Genomic DNA, 21118 nt, shown 5'->3' with positions numbered 1-21118 from the left:
TTAGGCAGATCAGAGCCCTGGGAAGTTCTTCCAGACCAGCACTTCTCCAAAGTTAACGTGCAAATAAATCTCCTGGACATTTCTTTAAAATGCCAAGTCTTATTTGGTAGATCTGGGGTGGGACTTAAAATTCTGCACTGCAACAAGTTCCCAGGTGATGCCAATGCTGCTGGTCCAAGAAAAACAAAGTGGCGACTCAGTGTAGGACCACTCAACATGGGATGCTAGTCCAAGTGTGGTCTGTGGACCAGTAGCAGTGGTATCGATCGCTTAGGAGCATGTTAGAAATGCAGAATCTCAGGCCCTGCTCCAGATTTGCTGAGTCCCGATCTGCATTTCAAAAGTTCTCCAGGTGATTCACATGCACAGGTAAGTGCAAAAGGCAGCTGGTGGGTGCCTGGGAGGAATCAGATGGTAGGGTCAGCCCAGAGGGCTCGTGGCCGGGACTCACACTGCTATACACCAACCTGCTTCTCAAATCCCGTTCCCAGCTTCTCCAGGCCCCTTCTTCTGGCAGAAGGACTGGGGAGACGGCAGCTCAAGCAGAGTTGTTACAAACAGTTACTTAGGCATGGGGTCAGCTGTGGCCCTTCTGGATCCTCCTTGGGAGGTCCACCGGGAATATGGAGCCTCAAGGTGAGGGGAGGCCCGTTTCACATCTCGACCTCTGGGAAGTGTTTTGGACACACTGAGGTGTCAGAAGCAGGGTTGTTGATTCTTTTCCTGTCTGAGGGGTAACAGGTGATTATCTGGGGAATTTCAAGTGCCCGAGAGATAACTTAGTCAAACTTGAGAATCTAAGCCGGGGTGATGGTATTCCCACCTGTGTGAGTTTTCTAGTTTTCTCCACCAGAATTTCTGCTGGGTTCTTTGCAGGCCCATCTGTAGTTATGTTATTCGTGTCTCACCTCTCTTATTAGGATGTAAGCTCCAAGAGCCCGAGAACTTTACTTATTAATTGCTATTTTCCAAGCCCCCATCATGGTCCCTGACACATAGAAGGCACTCAATAAATATTTGTAGAATGAAAAAAAAAAAACCCCAAAACTTAGCTTAGATGCCACTTTACAGTGAACCAGAGGCTCTATGCCAGTAGTTCAAGATCCACCTCTGCTGGCCAGGGAGTAAAGGGAGGGGTTGTGGATGGTGAGCACAAACAGCCCTCAGCTCTCGACAGCATGTATCTCTAGGGCCGGTTTCTGCTCTGGTTGACTGGTTGAATCACTTAGGTGAGGCCGCACCACTGTGGGTAGGAGATGGAGGGGGCTCCCTGAAGGCATAAGGGAGAGGCCAGTCCTCAGGCAAGAAAAGGGCCCATGGAAGAAGAACTTTAACAGGAAAGAAAATTACTGCCACTCTCTGGGTCTCACTCTCTTGCATCTTAGCTCTTAGAAGGTCTAGCTCTTCCTGTAGGTGCCCTGGTGGTGAGGGAAAGTGGCTTCTGTCACAGGGAGAAGGCTGCAAGCAAAGTCAAGAACCAGGAGCCAGACCGAGAGCCCCTGGGGTAGTTCATAGCCAGAGATGAGCTGAATCTTGTTATTCCATGCTCCTTACTGATTGTGTCTACTTCCCTGAACAGTGAGCCCAAGCTTTGACTGCTCCAGTCTGGTCTTGGCCATAAGGTTACATTTAGGCTGAAGGGAAGGACAGGGGCAGGGAAGGTGGGTAGTGGCACCAAGGCCAGGACCCTGGGGTCAGCAGCAGATAGTGAGACCTCATTCCCAAAGACCCCATTCCCAAAGGAAACATGAGTCCCAGGAAAAAGAGCTTGGATGAAGTCCATGAGACCCAGCACTCCTAAGCCTGGGGAGTCCCACCCCTTCCCACCTTGAGGGTGGGGCTCGATTTGATTACTCTATAGAGGAAGGGACATCTGCACTAATTCATGAAGGACAAATTAGGTGGACAGGAGGGGTTGCCACACCGAGGAAACAGAAAAGGGGAGAGAGCTGGGAGAGGCTGGTGAGTCCAGGGAACTGAAAGCACCAGGTTTGCAGGAGCAGAGGGAGTATGGGGTTGTGATGGGTAAAAGGCCAGAAGAGGAGGCAGCAAAGATCAGGAGAGCCTGTTAGGGCCACGCTGAAGAGTTAGCACTTTCCCTGCAGGAGAGTGAGACATGCATCACAACGTCCTTTGAAGAAGGTGGCATGCTCAACAGTTTAATCTTTTTTTTTTTTTTAAGTAAGCTCTTCGCCCAACATGAGGCTTGAACTCATGATCCTGAAGTCAAGAGTCACATGCTCTACTGACTGAGCCAGCCAGGTGTCCCAACAGTTTAAATTTTTTTTTTTAAACAACCTTATCGGGGCACCTGAGTGGCTCAGTCGTTAAGCGTCTGCCTTCGGCTCAGGTCATGATCCCAGGGTCCTGGGATCGAGCCCCGCGTCAGGCTCCCTGCTCCGCGGGAGGCCTGCTTCTCCCTCTCCCACTCTCTTGTGTTCCCTCTCTCGCTGTGTGTCTCTCTCTCTCTCAAATAAATAAATAAAATCTTTAAAAAGAAAAAAATTCAAAAAATAAAACAAATCGAGGTAAACTTTACCCACCATGAAATTCCCTTGTTTTAGACGTGTAATTCAATGATTTGTAGTAACTTTACCAAGTTGTGCAACTGTCTCTACAATTCAGTTTGGAACACTTCCATCAACCTAAAATGATCCCTTGTGCCCATTTACAATTAATCCTGTGTCAACTACCAGTTTCAAGTCTCCTTTCTGTCTCTACAGATTTGCCTTCAAATGTTTTCATTTTAAACAGCTCCTTCCTTTCTCGCTTTAAATGACCCTCTCTTCCTTGGCTCTCTGCTGTGGAGTGAGTGGGTATTTTGTTGTCCCTCTGTCACAGCGGAGGCACCACTAGGTTCATGCTCATGAAACCTGCCCTCTTCCCATGAAGCCGGAAGCTTGTAGCTTCCTGAGCTTGTAGCGGGATAATGGCTGAGTTCACTCGGCTTAATGGCTTCCCTGACAAGTGAGGCTGGAAATCCGCTTAATTTTCCATAGACTAACCCAGAAATGACTTTGCAGTTCTGAGACTCCATCAGATTATGGAGGGAGGGTGTTAACTGTGGTTTCCCTTATCTCTAAATAACAACTTCCTGTGTTAGTCTGGCATGAAGATGGCGCCAGGAAAACCCAACCGTGATTCTGCTGGTCCCACTACAACCAGACAGGGGGTGGGCAAACTTCCCATATTTGGAATGCTCCTTTCTGTCTATCAGTCCTTGTGACGCCTGAACACAAATAAAATAGGAGAAAAGTTGGTTCTCCCTGGAGCCATCTCAAGGTGAGGGGATGACTCTCTCTTGAGTCATCTCAAGTTAAGATAGTGAGGATTAAGCAGGGTCCAGATTCTATTCTTGTCTTGTTGTGCCCCATGCCCCACCGGCCTCTGATCCAACTCTGTCCCCTATATGGGTTGCTACATGACGCATCTGAGAAGTAAACTATCAAAAAGAGAATATGGGAAGTAGGGAGCTGGCCATCTCTGGGAGGTACATCCCAGCTAGCTCACCAGATGGAGGGCTTACCCAGTGGCTTATTCACTTGTGGAAAGTTAAAGAGAAAGGGCTGGGGAGGAGTCACTCAAGGTCATGTGGTCTGGTGGCAGAGCAATACGGAGCCACAAATACAGAGGCAAGAACCTGGCACATTTAGGGTTGGGATGTAGGGATGGGATGAGACTAGCCTTTGACTGGTGTGTGGACAAAATTTTCACTTTCTCTCAGCTACAGAAGCACCCTATGGGATGGACTAACCATTAAACATTTTTTTGCATGTTTTGCAAGTATTGACATTACTGGCAAAAGCTGCCAGTATAGACGTTTGTTATATGGGGATTAGAGTAGGATGTTTTAGTCAACTTAAGTGTAGGGAGAACTCTGTAAGGAAGAACACTTTTCACATATTCATATATACATTCACATGGGCAGGGCATGCCTGCCATGACCTCAACTCTTTGCTAGATGGTGAGGTTACAGAGATGAACAGACAGGGTCCCTCTCTTGTGGGAGGTCTAATGAAGTGAGGTGAGACAGGCATACAGAAGGGCAGTGTGTAATACAATGCACATTGTAACAAGTGCAAGAAAGGGGGACACTCTTGACAATGCTGGGCAGAGACTCTTAACAGCCAGGGGCTCAGAGAACTTCCCACATGGCAAAACTATGGGTGTTCAGAGATAAGGTGTATGAGAATGTGAGGAAAGAATGTACAAGTTTATCCATCTCCCTGATTTTCTGTTAACTTTTAGCATGGAATAGACTCAACAGACAGCTGCTTTAGAGGAGATGGGTGAAGAGAAGCAGGTTGAAGGCATTTTCCAAGTGGGATGCCACTCTGCTTGGACTGATTACACACATACCCCTCTTACAGTGGAACAAAGGCAAGAATGAGATTTGCCAACAGGAGGAAGAAAGTAAAATCTGCCATTGTTCCATGAAAGTTTCCTTCAGAGACATTTGAAAATTGTTTTTGGCTTAAAGGCAAGGGTCCAGCAGAGCTGGGATATTAGGCAATGAAGGTGGGACAAGCCGTCAGCTCCTCTGAATGCAAACATCTCTATCATCTCTTTCTGGCAGGACTTTGTCCTGTGTTCTTTGTCCATGGGGCTCAAGATGATGGGTGGGTCCCTTATGTGGACATCACTCAGATGGTATCTTTCAAGACAGCACAGAAACAATATGACATGTGCAGAGAAATGGCAAGAGGAAACAGGCTTTTTTTTTTAATTTAATTTAATTTTATTATGTTCTGTTAGTCACCATGCAGTACATCATTAGTTTTTGATGTAGTGTTCCATGATTCATTGTTTTCATATAACAACAGGCTATTTAAAAATGTATACACACACACACCAGGCACATAATTTATGTGAATTCAGATTTTGACACTCAGTGAAAAGAGATAACAGTCATTTAAGTAGAGCAAGAGATTCTGCCTGGGTCTATCCCTATTTTACTCTTGTTTTGATCCATGATCCACCTCAAGTTAATTTTGGATGTGGTGGGTAAGGGTTGAGGTGTTTTTGTTTCTGTTTTTGGCACTTTGATGTCCAATTGTTTTAGCACCAGGTTTGGAAAAGACTGTCTTTTTTCCCAGTGAATTACCTTGGCACCTTTATCTAAAGTTCAGTGGCTGTATGTGCATGGATCTTTTTGGGGATCCTGCTCTATTCCATTGATCTGTGGGTCTTGTTTATGTCCATATCACACTGCCATGACTATATAGCTCTATATTAAGTCTTGAAATCAGATAGTATTAGTCCTCCAACTTTGTTCTTTTTCAGAAATGCTTTGGCTATTCTAGGTCCTTTGTTTTTCCATATTCACTTAAAATCAAATTGTCAATTTTACAAAAAAGCCTGAAAGGATTTTTTAAGGCATTGCTTTGAAACTATAGATCACTTTTGGGAAGAACTGGTATCTTAATAACCTTGAGTTGTCTCTTTGGTGAACATGGCATATCTCTCCATTTATTTAGATCATCTTGAGTTTCTTTCAGCAATATTTCATAGTTTTTGATGTGTAGTAATTTAAAATTAAATGTTAAATTTACCCATATGATTTTTATGGGCTCTCTACAGTATTTTTTAAAATTTTTTTAAAGATTTTATTTATTCATTTGAGACACAGAGATACAGAGAGAGAGAGAGAGAACGCATGAGCAGGGAAAGAGGCAGAGGGAGAGGGAGAAGCAGGCTCCTCGCTGAGCCAGGAGCCCGATGTTGGGCTCAATCCCAGGACCCTGGGATCATGACCTGAGCCAAAGGCAGATGCTTAACCATCTGAGCCACCCAGGCACCCCTCTACAGTATTTTAAATGGTAATTGTGTTTCATTTTCCAATTATTATTACTAGTAAGTAGATATACAACTGATTTTTTAAAATTTCCCATATTTCTTGCAACCTTTAAAAAATTACTTAATTCTCTGGGCTTTTTTTCACCATTTACAAAAGCTTTTTTTTTTTTTTTTTTAATAATTTTAGGCCAACAGAAAAAAACTGCAAAAATAACACAGAGAATTCCCATATGCCCTTCACCCTGCTTCCCCTAATGTTAACATCTTACATAACCACAGTAAGGTCAAAATCAGGAAATTAACACTGGGGCAGGCAATGCTATTAACTAATCTATGGAACTTGTTCCAGTTTCACCACTTCTGCAATTGGTCTGTCTTTCTAGTCCAACCCAGGATCCCCCATCACATTTACTTGAGTTTCTTTAGTAGCCTTACGTAGCTTGCTTTTTTTTTTAAGATTTCATAAGTTTCCCTTATATGATCATGTCATCAAAAATATAGTTTCCATTTTTCCTTTCCAATCTACGTACTTTTTATTTCTTTTTCTTACCTTACTGCACTGGCTAACACCTCCAGTAAAATGTTGACGAGCAGTGGTGAGAGCAGACATACTTGTTTTATTACCCATTTCAGAGGGGCAAAAAGCATTTAGTGTTTTGCTTTTATTAACTTGAAGTTCCCTTTATGCTAAATATGTGTTGAATTTTGACAAGCGTTTTTTTTTTTTTTTTCTGTGTCTGTTGAAATGATCTAAAATTGTTCTATACTTTGTTAACATGATGAATCACACTGAATGATTTTCAAATGTTAGACCAACCTTCCATTTCTGGAAGAATCTGCCTTTGGTCATGATGCATTACCCTTTTTATTTATTGATTTCAATATGTTTGTTTTATAGCATTTACTGCTCTTAGATATTTTTGCTTTTGTTTTGTTTCAGTCTTAAAAAAAAAAAACTTGCTTATTTTCTCTTTCCCCTCCTATTAAAGGAGGTAAGTTCCAAGGAGATAGGAGCCTTTTCCTCACATGCAAGTTTGTGTTGTTGGCACCTAGACAGCACACTGGTCTCGATGAACAATTGAATAGCATAATTTCTGGGTGGGTTGACACCTCCAAAGTGCAAATAATTCTCCAACTTTTTAAAAATAATAATGAATTAGAAACCAACATAGATCAGGGTTAAATGTTCTTATTTGGGTTGTGATTTACACTGAAGTCTTCCTTATTCCATGACTGCATAGTTTGTCTTCCTTTCTTTCTACTCTCACATTCCAAGTCATCCTAAGTTTTGATGACCATCCTTTCAGGCTGAATATGGGCACTTCTTCCTATAAAGAATTTCCTTGTGGGTGACTGACTCCACATATCTGTTAAACATGCCAAAGCTCTAACCTCCAATCAAGTCTTTCTTGTCCTTTCCCCAGAATCATTTAGGTATTGGACTCTCACTACAAACTACTGTGTACACATGACATTTGCTTAGAAGAGAGGAGACATAATTTAGAGAAGACTCATTGAAAAATAACTATACTTGTAACCATAGACCATGGTTTTAGGATATCCTAAGCCTAGGCAACCAGTATAATGATTAGGTATGAAAAAATAAAGTAAAATAAAATCATATCTTAGATGTAAAAGCCACCAAAATGTTTCTAGGACGTTCCTCCCTTAAGGAAGTTTGTATTTACAGTATTTTTTTTACAGGTTCTTCCAAGAATTATATACTTATCTGAATAATGATCTTATGTAGCAATTATTGGGGGAAAACATTCAACTATTTTAAAAGATAAGGACACAGAAAAGAATGTTTGTTCTCCATATGCCAAGAAATATACATAAGTGGTGTTCTCCAAACTTTCACAATTTGTACAAATTTTTGTTTTGTGAAGTTTAGCAAATTCCTTCTCAGATACAGAAAAGATCAGTTGTAGTTTTAAGGATATTGGTTTTAGGCAAGTTAAAGCAATACAAGTTTTTTAGGTACATGGCAAAACTAAACAGTAGCTTTACCTGACTCTGTCTTTTCTAGCTAGACTTGAAATATTTAATGTATAAGTTTTTATTCAGGTTCTCACATGCAGAGAAGTAGCACTAATCACAGCACTTTCATGGTTCCTAGGGGACATTATGATGCCATCAACAAAGATTAAGAAGCTTATTCATTCCACAGTGTCAGTTGATCTGATTCTGCAATTCTTCAGAAAGAGTTTCTACAACTCCAAGTAGTCTTTTTAATTCTTGATTTTTGAATGAAACTTAAAACACCAATATTGTAAGGTGATATAGAACATGTTTGCCAAATCTGAATGGAGTCAGCAAAGATAGAGGTCAGTCTTAGGGTAAGCCAATGTAAATTGTCACAAAAACACTTGGGATATAGATTTTTGTCCTATTCTACCATGCCTTGATACATTATGCTTCAGAATAAAGCACTCTTCTAATTCTCAAGACCTATAAACATTTCTCTCTAATGTCTAGTTGAAAGATAGTATTCCAGGAAGTGAGAATAAAAGATTACCTGTTTTACAGACAAAACCCAAAGATACAAACAAACCAGCTTTAAAAATAAATAAATAAAGGTGATTAACTCTAAGTGCAAATAAGAAGAACAAGCATTTTAGTCCCTTAACTAGGTGCTGTGCATATCAGCGGTGGGAACTCTGTGTTGCTGATGTGACCGCGACCCCTAACAAGTCAGCTCGGAGCCTTGGTCACACCAACAGTGATCCATACAAATGACACACAGTGAAGAAGAAGGAAGAGAAAGAGCCCACCCAGTTGTTTTTTGTTTTGTTTTGTTTAATTTATTTGACAGAGAGAGAGCACAAGCAGGGGGAGCGACAGGCAGAGTGAGAGGAGAAGCAGGCTCCCTGCTGAGCAGGGAGCCCAATGTGGGGCTCAGTCGCAGGACCCTGGGATCAAGACCTGAGCTGAAGGCAGAGACTTCACCGACTGAACCACCAAGGTGCCCCCGTTTTTGTTTTGAGAAGAAATATATCTATCGACTCTCAGTGCAGGAGTTTGTCCTGGGTTGCAGTCTCAGCTCTGCCATTCCTGATCTGTGGGAGCTTAGCCAAGGTCAAAGCGAGAAGGTAACTAAGATGCAACAGGAAATCAATGATGGGGGAGATTGTCCTGGAATCAGATTATAGGGGAGAGACACTGCCCCAAAAAAGAACAACTCCCACAACCTCCTCACACAGACCTTGCAAATAAGGGAGATTTTGCATTTACAAGGTCTTTGCTTCCAGGAAGCTCCATGTGTGAATCGCCAAAAGAAGATTATAGGGAAGGACCCGCAGAAGCCACCTTTCCCGGGGGGAACCTGTGTGAAGGGTCACAGCGGAGCCTCCAGTGGAGCCAGGGCTGCCCCCTCCACTAGGACCCCCTGCTGCCAGGGCAGGGGTCTCTCTGGGCAACTCCCACTCATTCTCCCTCAGGAGGTCCGTTTACAGAAGTTTTGCAGACAGAGAAGCCAGTGTAGGGAAGGCAAGTTTCAATGATTTGCCCAAGGCCACACTAGTTAAAATTAGAAAAAACAAAACCAAAAACCACCAATCTCAACATAATCTGAAGTTAGATTTCCCCAGGAAATGGTGTGGTGACTGATGATGCAAATCGGTCTGATAAGGAGATTGAAACTGAATATGGGGCTGGGGAAATTCACTCGGGAGAACACTGAGAGGCCAGGGTTCAGCCCTGTCTGCCGCCACTACCCTCAAGCCACAGGTTTGGTCTGAAAGAAAGAATGCCACCAAAATTAACAATAAAAATGGATAATCATTGAACATTTATTACGAGCAGACAGCAGTCGAGGAGTGATCCATGCCTCAACTCATTTAAATAGACATATATATTTAAAACCATACTACTAAAAGTTCTAGAAGGCATCTGCTTCCAAAGCAAACCAGACTAACAGCCTTAGTAATCTGCTGTGATAGGCAGATGATATTTGAAATACGGAAGCCCTAGTGCTGGACACATCACGGGGAGCTGACCAGACTTGGTGCTGATTATGTTTTATGTTGGAGATGTCCGGGCTCAGGAAAGAGGCTTGAGGTGCCACGTAGTTATAGGGGGCACTCGGGGGCTCCCTGACCACGGGGAGGAAAGACCTGCAGTTTTCTACAATTATACAATTGCAACCATCGGTACTGGTACCTGCCCCGCTAGCAGGTCTCAATCCAGAATCACTGTCAATGTCTCAGGGAACTTCACCAGGTATTATGAAGGAATCTCCCACATGTTGCATAAAATGTAAGTGGTACCCCCCCCCAGCAGCGATCTTTTCCTATCTGGGAATGTGATGTGTTCTCTATCAGGAAGCACCCCTCTTCTTGGGTTTGAAAATATCTGTATGAAACCCCATTCTTTTCCACAAATTGAAGAGGAGCTTCAGAGTTGTTTTTGAGGACTTGGGCTGCTCTTCATATCTTGAGAGGATAATGTAGAGAGCTGGTCTCTCTCTGAACTTCCCCTTTAGATCCCTTGCCCCACTTGGGACTCACCGGGGAGGAGTTACATTCCTTGACGAAGGCTGAACCTAATTGAGCATGCATAAAAAGATCTTGGGAGTTACGGTACACAAACATGAAACCATCTTATCTTAAAACCCTAGTTGGCAAAACATTTCCTACAGGTACTAGAACTCCATGGGGTAAGAGGGAGGAAGTTACAGTATATCTTATTCAGAATCTAACCCCAAGGAGAGTGTATTTTCATGATCTTTCAACTATGTGCCTTGGAACAGAGTCCTGGGAACAGACTTGAGTGACCATTGCTGAGAAAAGTCAAAATGGCAGGCTAAGCATAACTTGGTTGTGCAATGCTTTGCCTCTTGTTTGTGTAAGAGTCCATTGATTCTCTAAATGGGGAATCAATTGCAATACTTTTAATAGAAGTGCTCAAAACAAAAACAGCAATCTGTGGAAACTTCCAGTGGCTTCCAGTGGCTTCAAGGACAAGACACTCCTCGTCTGTACTTCCCACCCTCTCAGTCACAAGCAAAGCTTGTGGTTTTGGTAGCTACGTGACCTCAGCCACAACGGCCCATTATGGTCCCCCCCAAAGGCAGCATCCACCATGACCACCACCCTCATCTCAGCTCCATCTCCTTCGTCAGTTGTGGTCCCCTCAGCAGCAGTCACTGTTATGTTCAGTGTCTTTGCTGTCTCACATCCCAACGGCAGCCACTGTGGGTAGACAATGGAGGCATCAGGCACTCCTTCAATATGTCTGATGTGGTGTCAAGGAAGTGGACACGTTTGTCCAAGGAGGCCCACTATTTGTGAAGCATGAAGGAAGAGGAGAATAAAGGGGAGCTTTAAGAGTGGTGGTGTAGGGACATGTGTCGGTGTCAAAGCAGTTGTTAAGTGCACTCGTGATGCGGGTGATCCCAAGGAGGCCAAACATGCCTCTGGAGGAGGGATGAGGGGATGAGGTGGCAGAAGTGGGGATGAAGAGTCAGAACACGGTGGTGAGAAAGAGCATGACTCGGAGCTCTCCCTTTTGCCTGCGATGGTTTTCACTCTGGAACCGAGGATTTTGAGTTTGCAATCGTGTATGCTGACTTTGTTGACAGAGAGAAAGATTTCAGCCTTGCCTATAGTGGCTGAGCATCCAGTTAATGCCATAGGTTATGGGCTGAATGTGTCTCCCCCAAATTCACATGTTGAAGTCCTAACCCATAGTACCTCAGAATGTGACCTTATTTGGAGATAGAGTCTTTATGGAGGTAATTGAGTTAAAATGAGGTTATGAGGGTGGGTCTTAATCCGTTATAACCAGTGTCCTTATGAAAAGGGGACATTTGGAGATGGCACAGAGGACAAACACCAAGTAAGGATGAAGGCAGAGATTGGGGTTGTGTTTCTACGTGCCAAGGAACAACAAAGATGGCCAGCGAACCACCAAAATCTAGGGCAGAGGCATGGAATAGATTCTTCCTTAAGGTCTTCAGAAAGAAACAACCCCACCAACAACTTCATCTCAGACGTCTAGCCTACAGAACTGTGAAAGAATAAATTTCTGTGTTTCTACCACTTGGTTATAGCAGCCCTAACAAAATAACATCATCAAAATTCTTCGAGGAGGATGGATCCAGGTAAAATCCACATTCTAAAAGGCAACTACTGGGGCCCCTGGGTGGTTCAGTCTGTGAAGCGTCTGCCTTCGGCTCAGGTCATGATCCCAGGGTCCTGGGATCGAGCCCCGCGTCGGGCTCCCTGCTCCGCAGGGAGTCTTCTTCTCCCTCTCCCTCTGCCCTGCCCCCCGCCCCCTGCTGGTGCTCTCTCTCACTCTGTCTGTCAAATAAAAGGAAACTATTGATCTTGACAAAAGAGCATCCTTGTCTCTATGAACCTCTGTTAGATAATTCTTCATTGTGGCAGAAGACATGTTAAAAAGAAACCAAGAGTTGAAGAGAGAACAGTGTGAGGGAGTGAAAGAGAAGGCAAAGGTTGAGCAGCAATAATCCCCCACCTAGAGCTACAGATCTGAAATTGAAATGAATCCCAGCAATCAGAATTCTTATGCACCTTGTAGACAGAGAGTACTCACCTGTCTCATGGGGCATTTTAGGAACATGAAGACAGAGAACCTAAGAAGCAGCCTGACTTCCCTTCCCGCAGCTTCATTCTCTCACCAGCTGACCTTGGGCACGAGAGCCCTTTCTCCGTGTCTCAGTCTCCTCGTCTATAAAAGGGACATAAGACGATTTGTTGTGCTCACTCGTGGAACTACTAGAAGAATTAAGGTGAAATGAACATGAAACAGAGCGATAAATAAGTACTAGACAAGGAGAAGGAGTTCCATGAGCAGAGTTTGACTTTATTCACATAGCACAAATGCCCTTTGCAAACTCAGTCAGATTTCTTTAGTCGATTTTCCTGCTTCTGACACTGCTCTTGGCTTTGGTTTGTTTTTCCTACTCCTATTTTTATTTTATCCCAGCTTCCTCACTCTGTTACTTTGCTTGTTTTAATTTTATCTTTTTAGATTGTATGCATTTTTATAACTGCCTTGACTTCTTTTTCTGGAAGGAGGTGACACAAACATGAAAAATTAATGGTATAATAAGCTCAGCCCCAGCTACTTTAGGTTAAAGACGTGTTTACTCCATGTACAAATGTGTTAGCCCTGACCAGTCTCTTTGGGGTGCATATTTTTTCCAGATACAGGCTGCAGCTTGTGCTATTGCGACCAAACAATTCAGGACTCCTGAATTAAAATCTCGTCTGCACCTCTAGCTGGTGGTGTGAACTTCTACAAATTCACTAGTTTTTTTTTTTTTTTTTTTTTTAAATAAGCTTTAACTAGAAGCACTGGGGTGCATGTGCCCCTTCGAATTACTATGTTTGTATCCTTTGGATAAATACCTAGTAGTGCAGTTGCTGGGTTGAAGTGTAGCTCTATTTTTAAATTTTTGAGGACCCTCCATACTGCAGCAATGTCCACAATAGCCAAAACTCTGGAAAGAGCCTAGATGTCCATCAACAGATGAATGGATAAAGAAGATGTGGTGTATATACATCAGTATTTACTCAGCCATCAAAAAGAATGAGATCTTGCCATTTGCAATGATGTGGTTGGAACTAGAGGGTATTATATAAGCTAAGCTAAATAAGTCAGTCAGAGATAGAAAAATACCATATCATTTCACTCATATGTGGAATTTAAGAAACAAAACAGAGGAACATAGAGGAAGGGAAGGAAAAATAAAATAAGATGAAAACAGAGAGGGTGGCAAACCATAAGAGATGCTGAACTCTAGGAAACAAACTGAGGGTTGCTGGAGGGGAGGTGGATGGAGGGATGGGGTAACTGGGTGAGGGGCCTTAAGGAGGGCACGTGATGGAATGAGCACTGAGAGTTATACGCAACTGATGAATCACTAAATTCTACCTCTGAAACTAATAAAAAATAAGTAAGAAAAGCCTTAAGTGAGTCTTACTGATCCAAGCATCAGGGAGACAGTAACAAAAGGGTGATCCATAACATGTGGACAATATTAAACGTCCACCTCCTAGTGGGCTCCGAGGGTTCAGTGGTGGATGCATAAAACAGCATGGCATGGGGATGCCGGGAGCATTCAGCACATGTCAGCTGTTCCAGGCGAGTCCCTCAGGAGACTCCGGCCTCATCAGGCAACCTGAGACCCAGGAACCAAGAGGCTGGCCGGTCTCTGCAAGACTTCATTCATGACTTCAGCCTTTCCTTGGGTCTAACTTCCTGAAAGTACAGTGATGTTTGCAAGGTGGGCGCAAACTTAGTGGGATAAATGAAACTTTAGTCTGAAAGAGGAATGAGTGAACTAACGTTTTCCTTTGAATACCTATGAAAAACAGGAAGTCTCAATTTCTTTGAATGTCCACATAATGCAACCTGGCTGCATTTTATTCCAGTGAAGGAGTTTATTGCTTCTGTACACGACGAACATATCAGAATAGGAGTTTCTGTTAATTCTTACCACTTTTCAGGAGCAGCTTCTCTCCCAGTGACCCTTCCCCCTTTCCCACATCAGTACCTGATGCAACCCACTCCTTGGAACTGCAGGCGCCAGGAAGGACAGGTGGAAAAGAATTGCAAGGTCCAGGGAGAGGCCAGAGTGAGATGGGGGTGGGCAGCTGTCCAGGGTCCAGTGCAGGCTTGGGAATGGGGCAGGAGCTATCCGGACACAACTTGCTGACCTGAGACAAACAGCCTTATGCTTCAAATGCTTTAAAATGTATCTAGTTTAGTCAAATATTGGAAATAATGCCAGATGCCAACAGTAAAAGATGAGTGGGATAAACTGTGGGGCATTCTCTGAGTGAAATATTATATAGCTATTCAGAATCATGTTTTCAAAGAACATCTAGACAAGAAATTTCTCATGCTATAATGGGAGGATTGTTTTTTTTAAAGCAGTAGATAAAACCATACCACCATTTATAAAATGTGAACCTAAAACTGGTGATGAGAGAATTAACAAAAACAACACAACAAAAAGCTTATTATGTGCCCTAAAAAGCTTAGGAGGAATGTTCTAACACACTGACAACGTGTAGCTCAGTATGATGATTTTGTTTTCTTCTGAAAACTTCCATGTTGCTTTACACACTTCTCCTTTAGAGAACATGTATTACCTTCATCATGCTAACAAATGAAAGTTATAACATACACATCAGCCTTTTGATTGAATTCAACCCTGACTCAGCTCCTGTGTGTTCTTGCATAGCCTTACACAGATTGACAAAAAAACACAAGGTCCGGGTTCAGTCCTGGAGAGGTTCTCCAGGGTCCTTTACTTGGACTGCCCCGCCCCCAACAGGAAGGTACAACAGGACTATCCCTAATCTACAAAAGGAGCAAATGATAAGTGAGATTAAGTCACCTGCCCAAGGTCATATGGGTTATTAGTAGCACAAGAGGAGATTATTCTTATTATGAGAATACTATTATGTCAGTACTTCCCACAACTTATTAAAGCTAAAATTTATGGGGCGCCTGGGTGGTTCGGTCGGTTGAGCATCCAGCTCCTGACTTTGGCTCAAGTCCTAATCTCCAGGTCGTGAGATGGAGTCCCTTGTGGGGCTCCTCACTCAGCAGGGAGTCTGCTTCTCTCCCTATCCCTCTGACCCTCTCCCCACCACGGGCCCAAGCTTGAGTGCATGTATGCACTCACCTCTCTCTCTCTCTCTCTCTCTCTCAAATAAATAAATAAATCTTAAAAAAAAAAGCTAAAATTTATGTTTTCCCTGGGATAATGCAGTATCTCAAAGGAGACAATTGAAGTCTTCCATCATTTCATTAATATATTGGCAATTTTGTGTATATCCTGTCATTGTCAATATTGCAAAGAACACTGGAACTCTGCCCTTTCAGGCCATGGAGTCCTCCTGGGGCTTCAGTCCTCCTTGCCCCTTGTCATGTCCTGACCCCTGATCCGTGAGCCCAGGCTGGTTCAGCAGTGTCCTAGGCACCAACCTGACCTGGCCCCATGGGTGCCTTCAGAGCAGGGGCACCATGGTGGTCCAGATTCAGTCTGCCTGGATGCAAGGTCTCCCCCAGCATCAAGAAGGCTAATCATCTGCCTCATCCAGCTGTCCCTGCTCACATGTTAGCTTCTCAACCAGGCCTACCTACTCTGACCATCCTGCTTTCAGTGGCTCCCTCTTACCCCCACACTGCCTCCCCCTGCCCTGCTTTATTGTTCCCAAAGCACTTACCCAATGACACACTTTGTATCTTACTTGGTCTGCATTGTCCATCTTGCCCTAGAACCTGGGGCTCACAGCACAGGGGGTGTTGTCTGTTTTGTTGGCTGATGGAGTCTGGTTGTAGTTCAGTAAGTAGGTGCTCAGTTGGTATTTATTGCGAGGAAGGTGGAAAGAGGCAAAGAAGAGAGGGAGAAAGGAAGAAGAGAGGAGGGGAAGGGGGAGAAGAGGGAAAGAGGGGAGGTGGGCTAGGATTTTCCCCGTTTCCATAGCAGTAAATAACAGCATGCCTCCCCAGTCACCTGAAGATGGCCACCCTCCTAGAGCTATTTCCAGACCCTGCAGAGCCTTCCCCCTTGGCCCTGAGGGTGTGTCTTCCCTGCACTTCACTCAGTTGGTGCTTTTCCAGGTTCATTGGGTTCTGAGAAACCAGGCCCACCCAGCATGCAACAACACAGTGGCCATGTGAACAGGCAGATTTTCAGGCAGATGGACACTGAGGCCCCTGAGAGTTTCTGAAGGGAAGGCTGCATGCTCTCTATGGCAGCTTGGATGGAACCAGATCTTAAGTGATCAGATGACTCATCACAGTATGTGAATATGCAGCATGGTAGAGCACCACCTCTGGTCAACTTTTTAAAAATTTCCCCAGCTTTGAGGTATAAATGACTTATAACAGTGTGTAAAGTGTACAATGTGATGATTTTATGTATCCGTGTGTGACATATATGATTACCACGATAAGTTAGTTAACATGTGCGTCACTTCACATAGCTACCTTTTGTGTGTCTGTGTGTGGTGAGAACATTTAAGACCTATTCTCTTAGCAACTCTCAAGTATACAGTACATACTGTGAACTTAGTCACCATGCTGTACACTAGATCCCCAGAACTAATTCTTCCTACAAGCAAAAGTTTGTCCTAATAAACTTTTTGCTTTGTCCAATTTATCCAAATTTCTGTATTCATGGTTCAAATGTCAAAGACTCAGATCAGGTTTGTTATTTGTAAACTCAACTTCTCAACACTTATTGTAATACAAAGAGCTCAAATATCTTCCCTTCATGTCATTTCATGTAGTTTTATATCAACTCCATGGGTAGCGAGGAGCAATTGTTCTTAACAATAATGATTAGAAACAACAGCTACCACTTGTGTTCCAGACATTCTACTGGTGTTCTTCATACATATTCCTGATTATCTACAATGACCCTGTAAGATACATGTCATTATTCCTATATGAGAGAACAAAGATGCAGAGAGCTAAACAGCAACAGCTGGGAGGGCTGTAAGCAGATCCGGACTCTGGCACTGAAGTCTCACTCTGTTTCACCAGCAGGATGGTTTTCAGGTAGAAGATCCACCTATTTCACTGTATGATGAGTGATATTGTGAAGTATTCATCTATAGTCTTTCTCACATCTCACTTTTCCCTCCATCCAAGGCAATGGCACTAGAAAGTAAAAACACGTTATTGACTTTTTGTTCAAAAGATGTAAGATAGGAAATATTTCGAAGAAGACCGTCTGGTTAAAAACCCTTTGAAGTGTTAAGGGTACAGAAGAGAAAGGGAGGTTGATGCTGGTGGGTCCCTGATGACCACAGGATGAGATCCCCCAGATAATCTTGGAGACTGTGGGGTCTAAGAGACACAAGACTTCTGTGTCTCCCACCATCTGGAAACCTGAGTGATAAGACCCTTGTTGAAGTTCCCCAAGGTCCTACGGTATGAGGACAAGAGGAGAGAGAGCTGGGTGGTTGGCCAATGGCAAAATGGTTGGGGTGAACCCTGAAGTGGTTCATATCCCTGAGAGATCTGCAGAAGTTAGAGGAGGGAGAGAGACCACGTGTGTGAACAAAGGAACTGGGCACCCTGACAGGGTCATGGTCATGACCAGGGATGCTGAGGAGAGCAGTGAGGACCCTACAACCTGGGACCAGATAGGACATGGATATCTTATTGACCACCATTGTGGAGGGGCACAGTAGATGGAAGTATGGACAACAACCAACATCCAGGAAACAGGGATGCCCCACTGAAGGCCTGACCTAATGTAGAACCCCCGAGACTTAGGAAGAGGAGAGGGAAAATCCTGGATTTACTGAAAATAAACCTGAAATGGCAGAGCTTATTTAGGCTTATTTTAACTAAATTCTGTAGTCTACCTGAGATAGAATGGGGGTTCCAAAGAGAGGTTGGGTTATAGGAAAACAAAAAGATATTCACTTTTGGCCTGTGAAATATTATACAACTCCAGTTGCTTTCATTTATGTAACACATGCTCTTTCTACACCTATATTTTCTCTACTTGGTCAAATAAATTTGACCAAATTTATTCTATGATTTCATGGCATTGAGACTATCAGAAAAACTCAGTCTCTGATATGAGGACGTCTATTGAGGAAGAGTAATCTTGCTTGTAAAATGTAAAAATCTCTTATATACGCCTAATTTTATTGAATCCTCCCAATCATCCTCCAAAGTAAACAGGGCAGATAATAGTATCTCAGTTTCAGAGATGAGGAAGCTAAGTTCCTTACCTAAAATCACAATGGAGGGAACAAGGCTCAGAGCAGAGGATTCTTTGTGATTATGGGACAATTTGCTCCTATAAGCCAATGATCTAAGTTGAGAAAAAGTATCCATTAGGGAAACAATCACTTGAAGGGCATCAGACATCAGCAAGTACTTCAAAGTTCAATTCAACAAATACTTAAGTACAAGGCGCCATGCTAAGCATATTATAAATAAGCAATATTATAAGCACGACTATAAGTGATACAAAGAGAAGCCCTTCCTTCCATAAAGGGTTTCAAGCCAATGGGGAAATAGGACTAAGACTCATAGTTACAACTACAGCAGAATGTATGGAGTGTTATAAGAGGGGTACCAAATGGGTGCTGGAGGAATTAGAGGATGTGGTTGGGGAATAAAGAAAAACTTCAAGGAGGGAGGAAGGCGGGTGTGGGCATTGAAGGATGGGTAGATTTCAGCAGCTTCTTCCTCTAGGAAGTGCCCACACGAAGGGGAATGATGCCTTCAGTGAAGTCTAGGACTCCCAGTGGCCTCTCTTTCTCCCTAAGGAACTAGGGAGTCCCACCTGCCTAGCCAGGTACCAGTACACAATTTGTCCCTTTTCTCTGATTTCACCTTCCAACTATTCCCTGGGATGCTTCTAACAAGTAGACTCACCCTTTCACAAATATACACAAAATGCTGTAAAGCAAACAAGTTGTCCGCTGCTCTGAATGCCTGCCAATCCAAGCCTGAAAAGAGTATCAGGTTGCAGGGGCCCGCCCCCACAGGGGAGCCTGGAGAGCGTATAAAGCGGGAACCCCATGTATCCCAGGAGCTTGAAGCCTTCCCACCATGGGCTGCTCAGCCCTCCTCCTTTGGCTGCTGCTCTTCCACACCACTATTCCACATGAAACAGGTACTGCAGCTGGTGCCCCAGCACCATTTTGCTTGTGCTTATTCCAAGCGTCAAAGGGGAAGATGAATATTTGCACATAGTCCACCGGCACACTTTTGGAAAACTTAAGATTAAATCCAGACAAATAGAGCTTTCACTGTGTTTAATGCAATCCAACCACTGCCGAGATGTTGCTCTGATAATCACCGAATGCATAATCATGATTAATTTAGGGAAGTTGAGTCAAATATTTTTCTGTAAGATTTACTATCTGTGAACAAGGCCTTAGCTAGTTTATTGCTCTTTCAAAACATGCCTCTGTTTTTAGGATTCTGGAAGAGATGGAAAAGAATTAACATTTGCCTGTAGGATAATTAGAGTTTTGGAAAATATTCTTGGCTCATATATTGTTATTTAGCACTGGAGGTATTGATGTACTGACCTGATTTTTTTTACTAAGGCTGAACAGAGTTGTAAAATATACAGTAAAAGAATATCTTGAGGTGCCTGGGTGGCTCAGTCGGTTGAGCGTCCAACTCTTGGTTTTGGCTCAGGTCATGATCTCATGGCTTGCAAGGTTGAGCCCTGAGTTGGGCTTCATGCTCAGCAGTGAGTCTGCTTGAAGATTCTCTTCCTCTGCCCCTCCTCCTGCTTGTGAGGGTTCTCTCTCTCTCTCTCTCTGTCTCTCAAATAAAGATATAAATAAATCTTTAAAAAAAGAGAGTATCTTAGCCTGAAATATTTGCCATGACATAAAGTTATTGGGACTTGATTTCATGAAGTCTTTTAACCTGAAAATCTGAACCTTTCTATAAAAAATTTTCATCAGTTTGATATTTAGTCTTAATCTGTATTCCATGTTTAGTCCTTTTAAGGAAATCTCAATTTAATTTGGAACTAAACTAATTGAAACTATCTACATAGTTTCAATTATTTTTGTCATGATTTTGTGGCTTTGGAGGAAACTAGTAAAGTCCTTCGTTACTTGGTTTTCCCACTTATACTGACAAATGAAAATTTGGGAATACTCTTGACCAACAAATAACTTGAATATAATTTTTATTAACAACCAAGAAAAATATAACTCACCAACCACAGAATTGTGTTTGATCATAAATTTTATACCCAAATTCTTTTTTCATTCTCCAAGTAAGTGTGTAGATATGTTTATGTCAGTTACTCAACCATTACTTATTAAAACATAGTGGGGTGTTAAGAAGGGTTTAAATGACTTTTTGAATCCTTTGGGGTCTGGGCCTTGTTTCCCATCTATATGTCCAATGAGGTATGAGTTTGGTCCTAACTTTCTGGCCATGTGGGCCTGGGCAAGTGTTTGAATCTCTGCATGCTGCTGCTTCCTCTCACATAAAAGGGGAAAATTCATCGGATTGTTGGGGAGATTTAATGAAATAATGTTTGTGAATTACTTGAAAGAGTGCCTCAGGCATAGAAAATACTCAGTGTCAACTGTTGTTATAAATGTTGTAAATTCTCAACCGTGTATTTTCAACTGAGAAGAAATGAAAATACAGTCATCAGATTCAGATAACATCTTACCACAATGTTTCCATTCCCCAAGAAACCAAGATATTTTTCAATATTTCAGTAATAGGTTTCAAATAATAGATTTAATATTTTTAAAATGTGAACAGGGAAGTTTTCTTCTTCCAGCCAATTGATATTATGCCTGGAGATTTATGAATTATACCAAAT

General features: G+C 42.9%; 1 protein-coding gene across 1 annotated transcript in view; it reads left to right on the top strand.

The window, feature by feature from the left end:
* The first annotated feature begins 623 nt into the window (after positions 1–623).
* The window catches only part of LOC114202668 (scavenger receptor cysteine-rich domain-containing protein DMBT1-like), a 132130-nt gene continuing 111635 nt past the window's right edge, over positions 624–21118 (top strand). Inside the window, 1 exon segment of the mRNA XM_088020109.1 lies at positions 624–636. Within this exon segment, the coding sequence (XP_087876235.1) occupies positions 624–636 (13 nt within the window).

Source organism: Eumetopias jubatus, unplaced genomic scaffold (genome assembly GCF_037043125.1).
Source record: "Eumetopias jubatus isolate StellerSeaLion01/CBP00866 unplaced genomic scaffold, mEumJub1_p1.0 scaffold_17, whole genome shotgun sequence".
In the NCBI taxonomy this organism is placed as follows: domain Eukaryota; kingdom Metazoa; phylum Chordata; class Mammalia; order Carnivora; family Otariidae; genus Eumetopias; species Eumetopias jubatus.
This window is presented reverse-complemented; position numbering and strand designations above follow the sequence as displayed.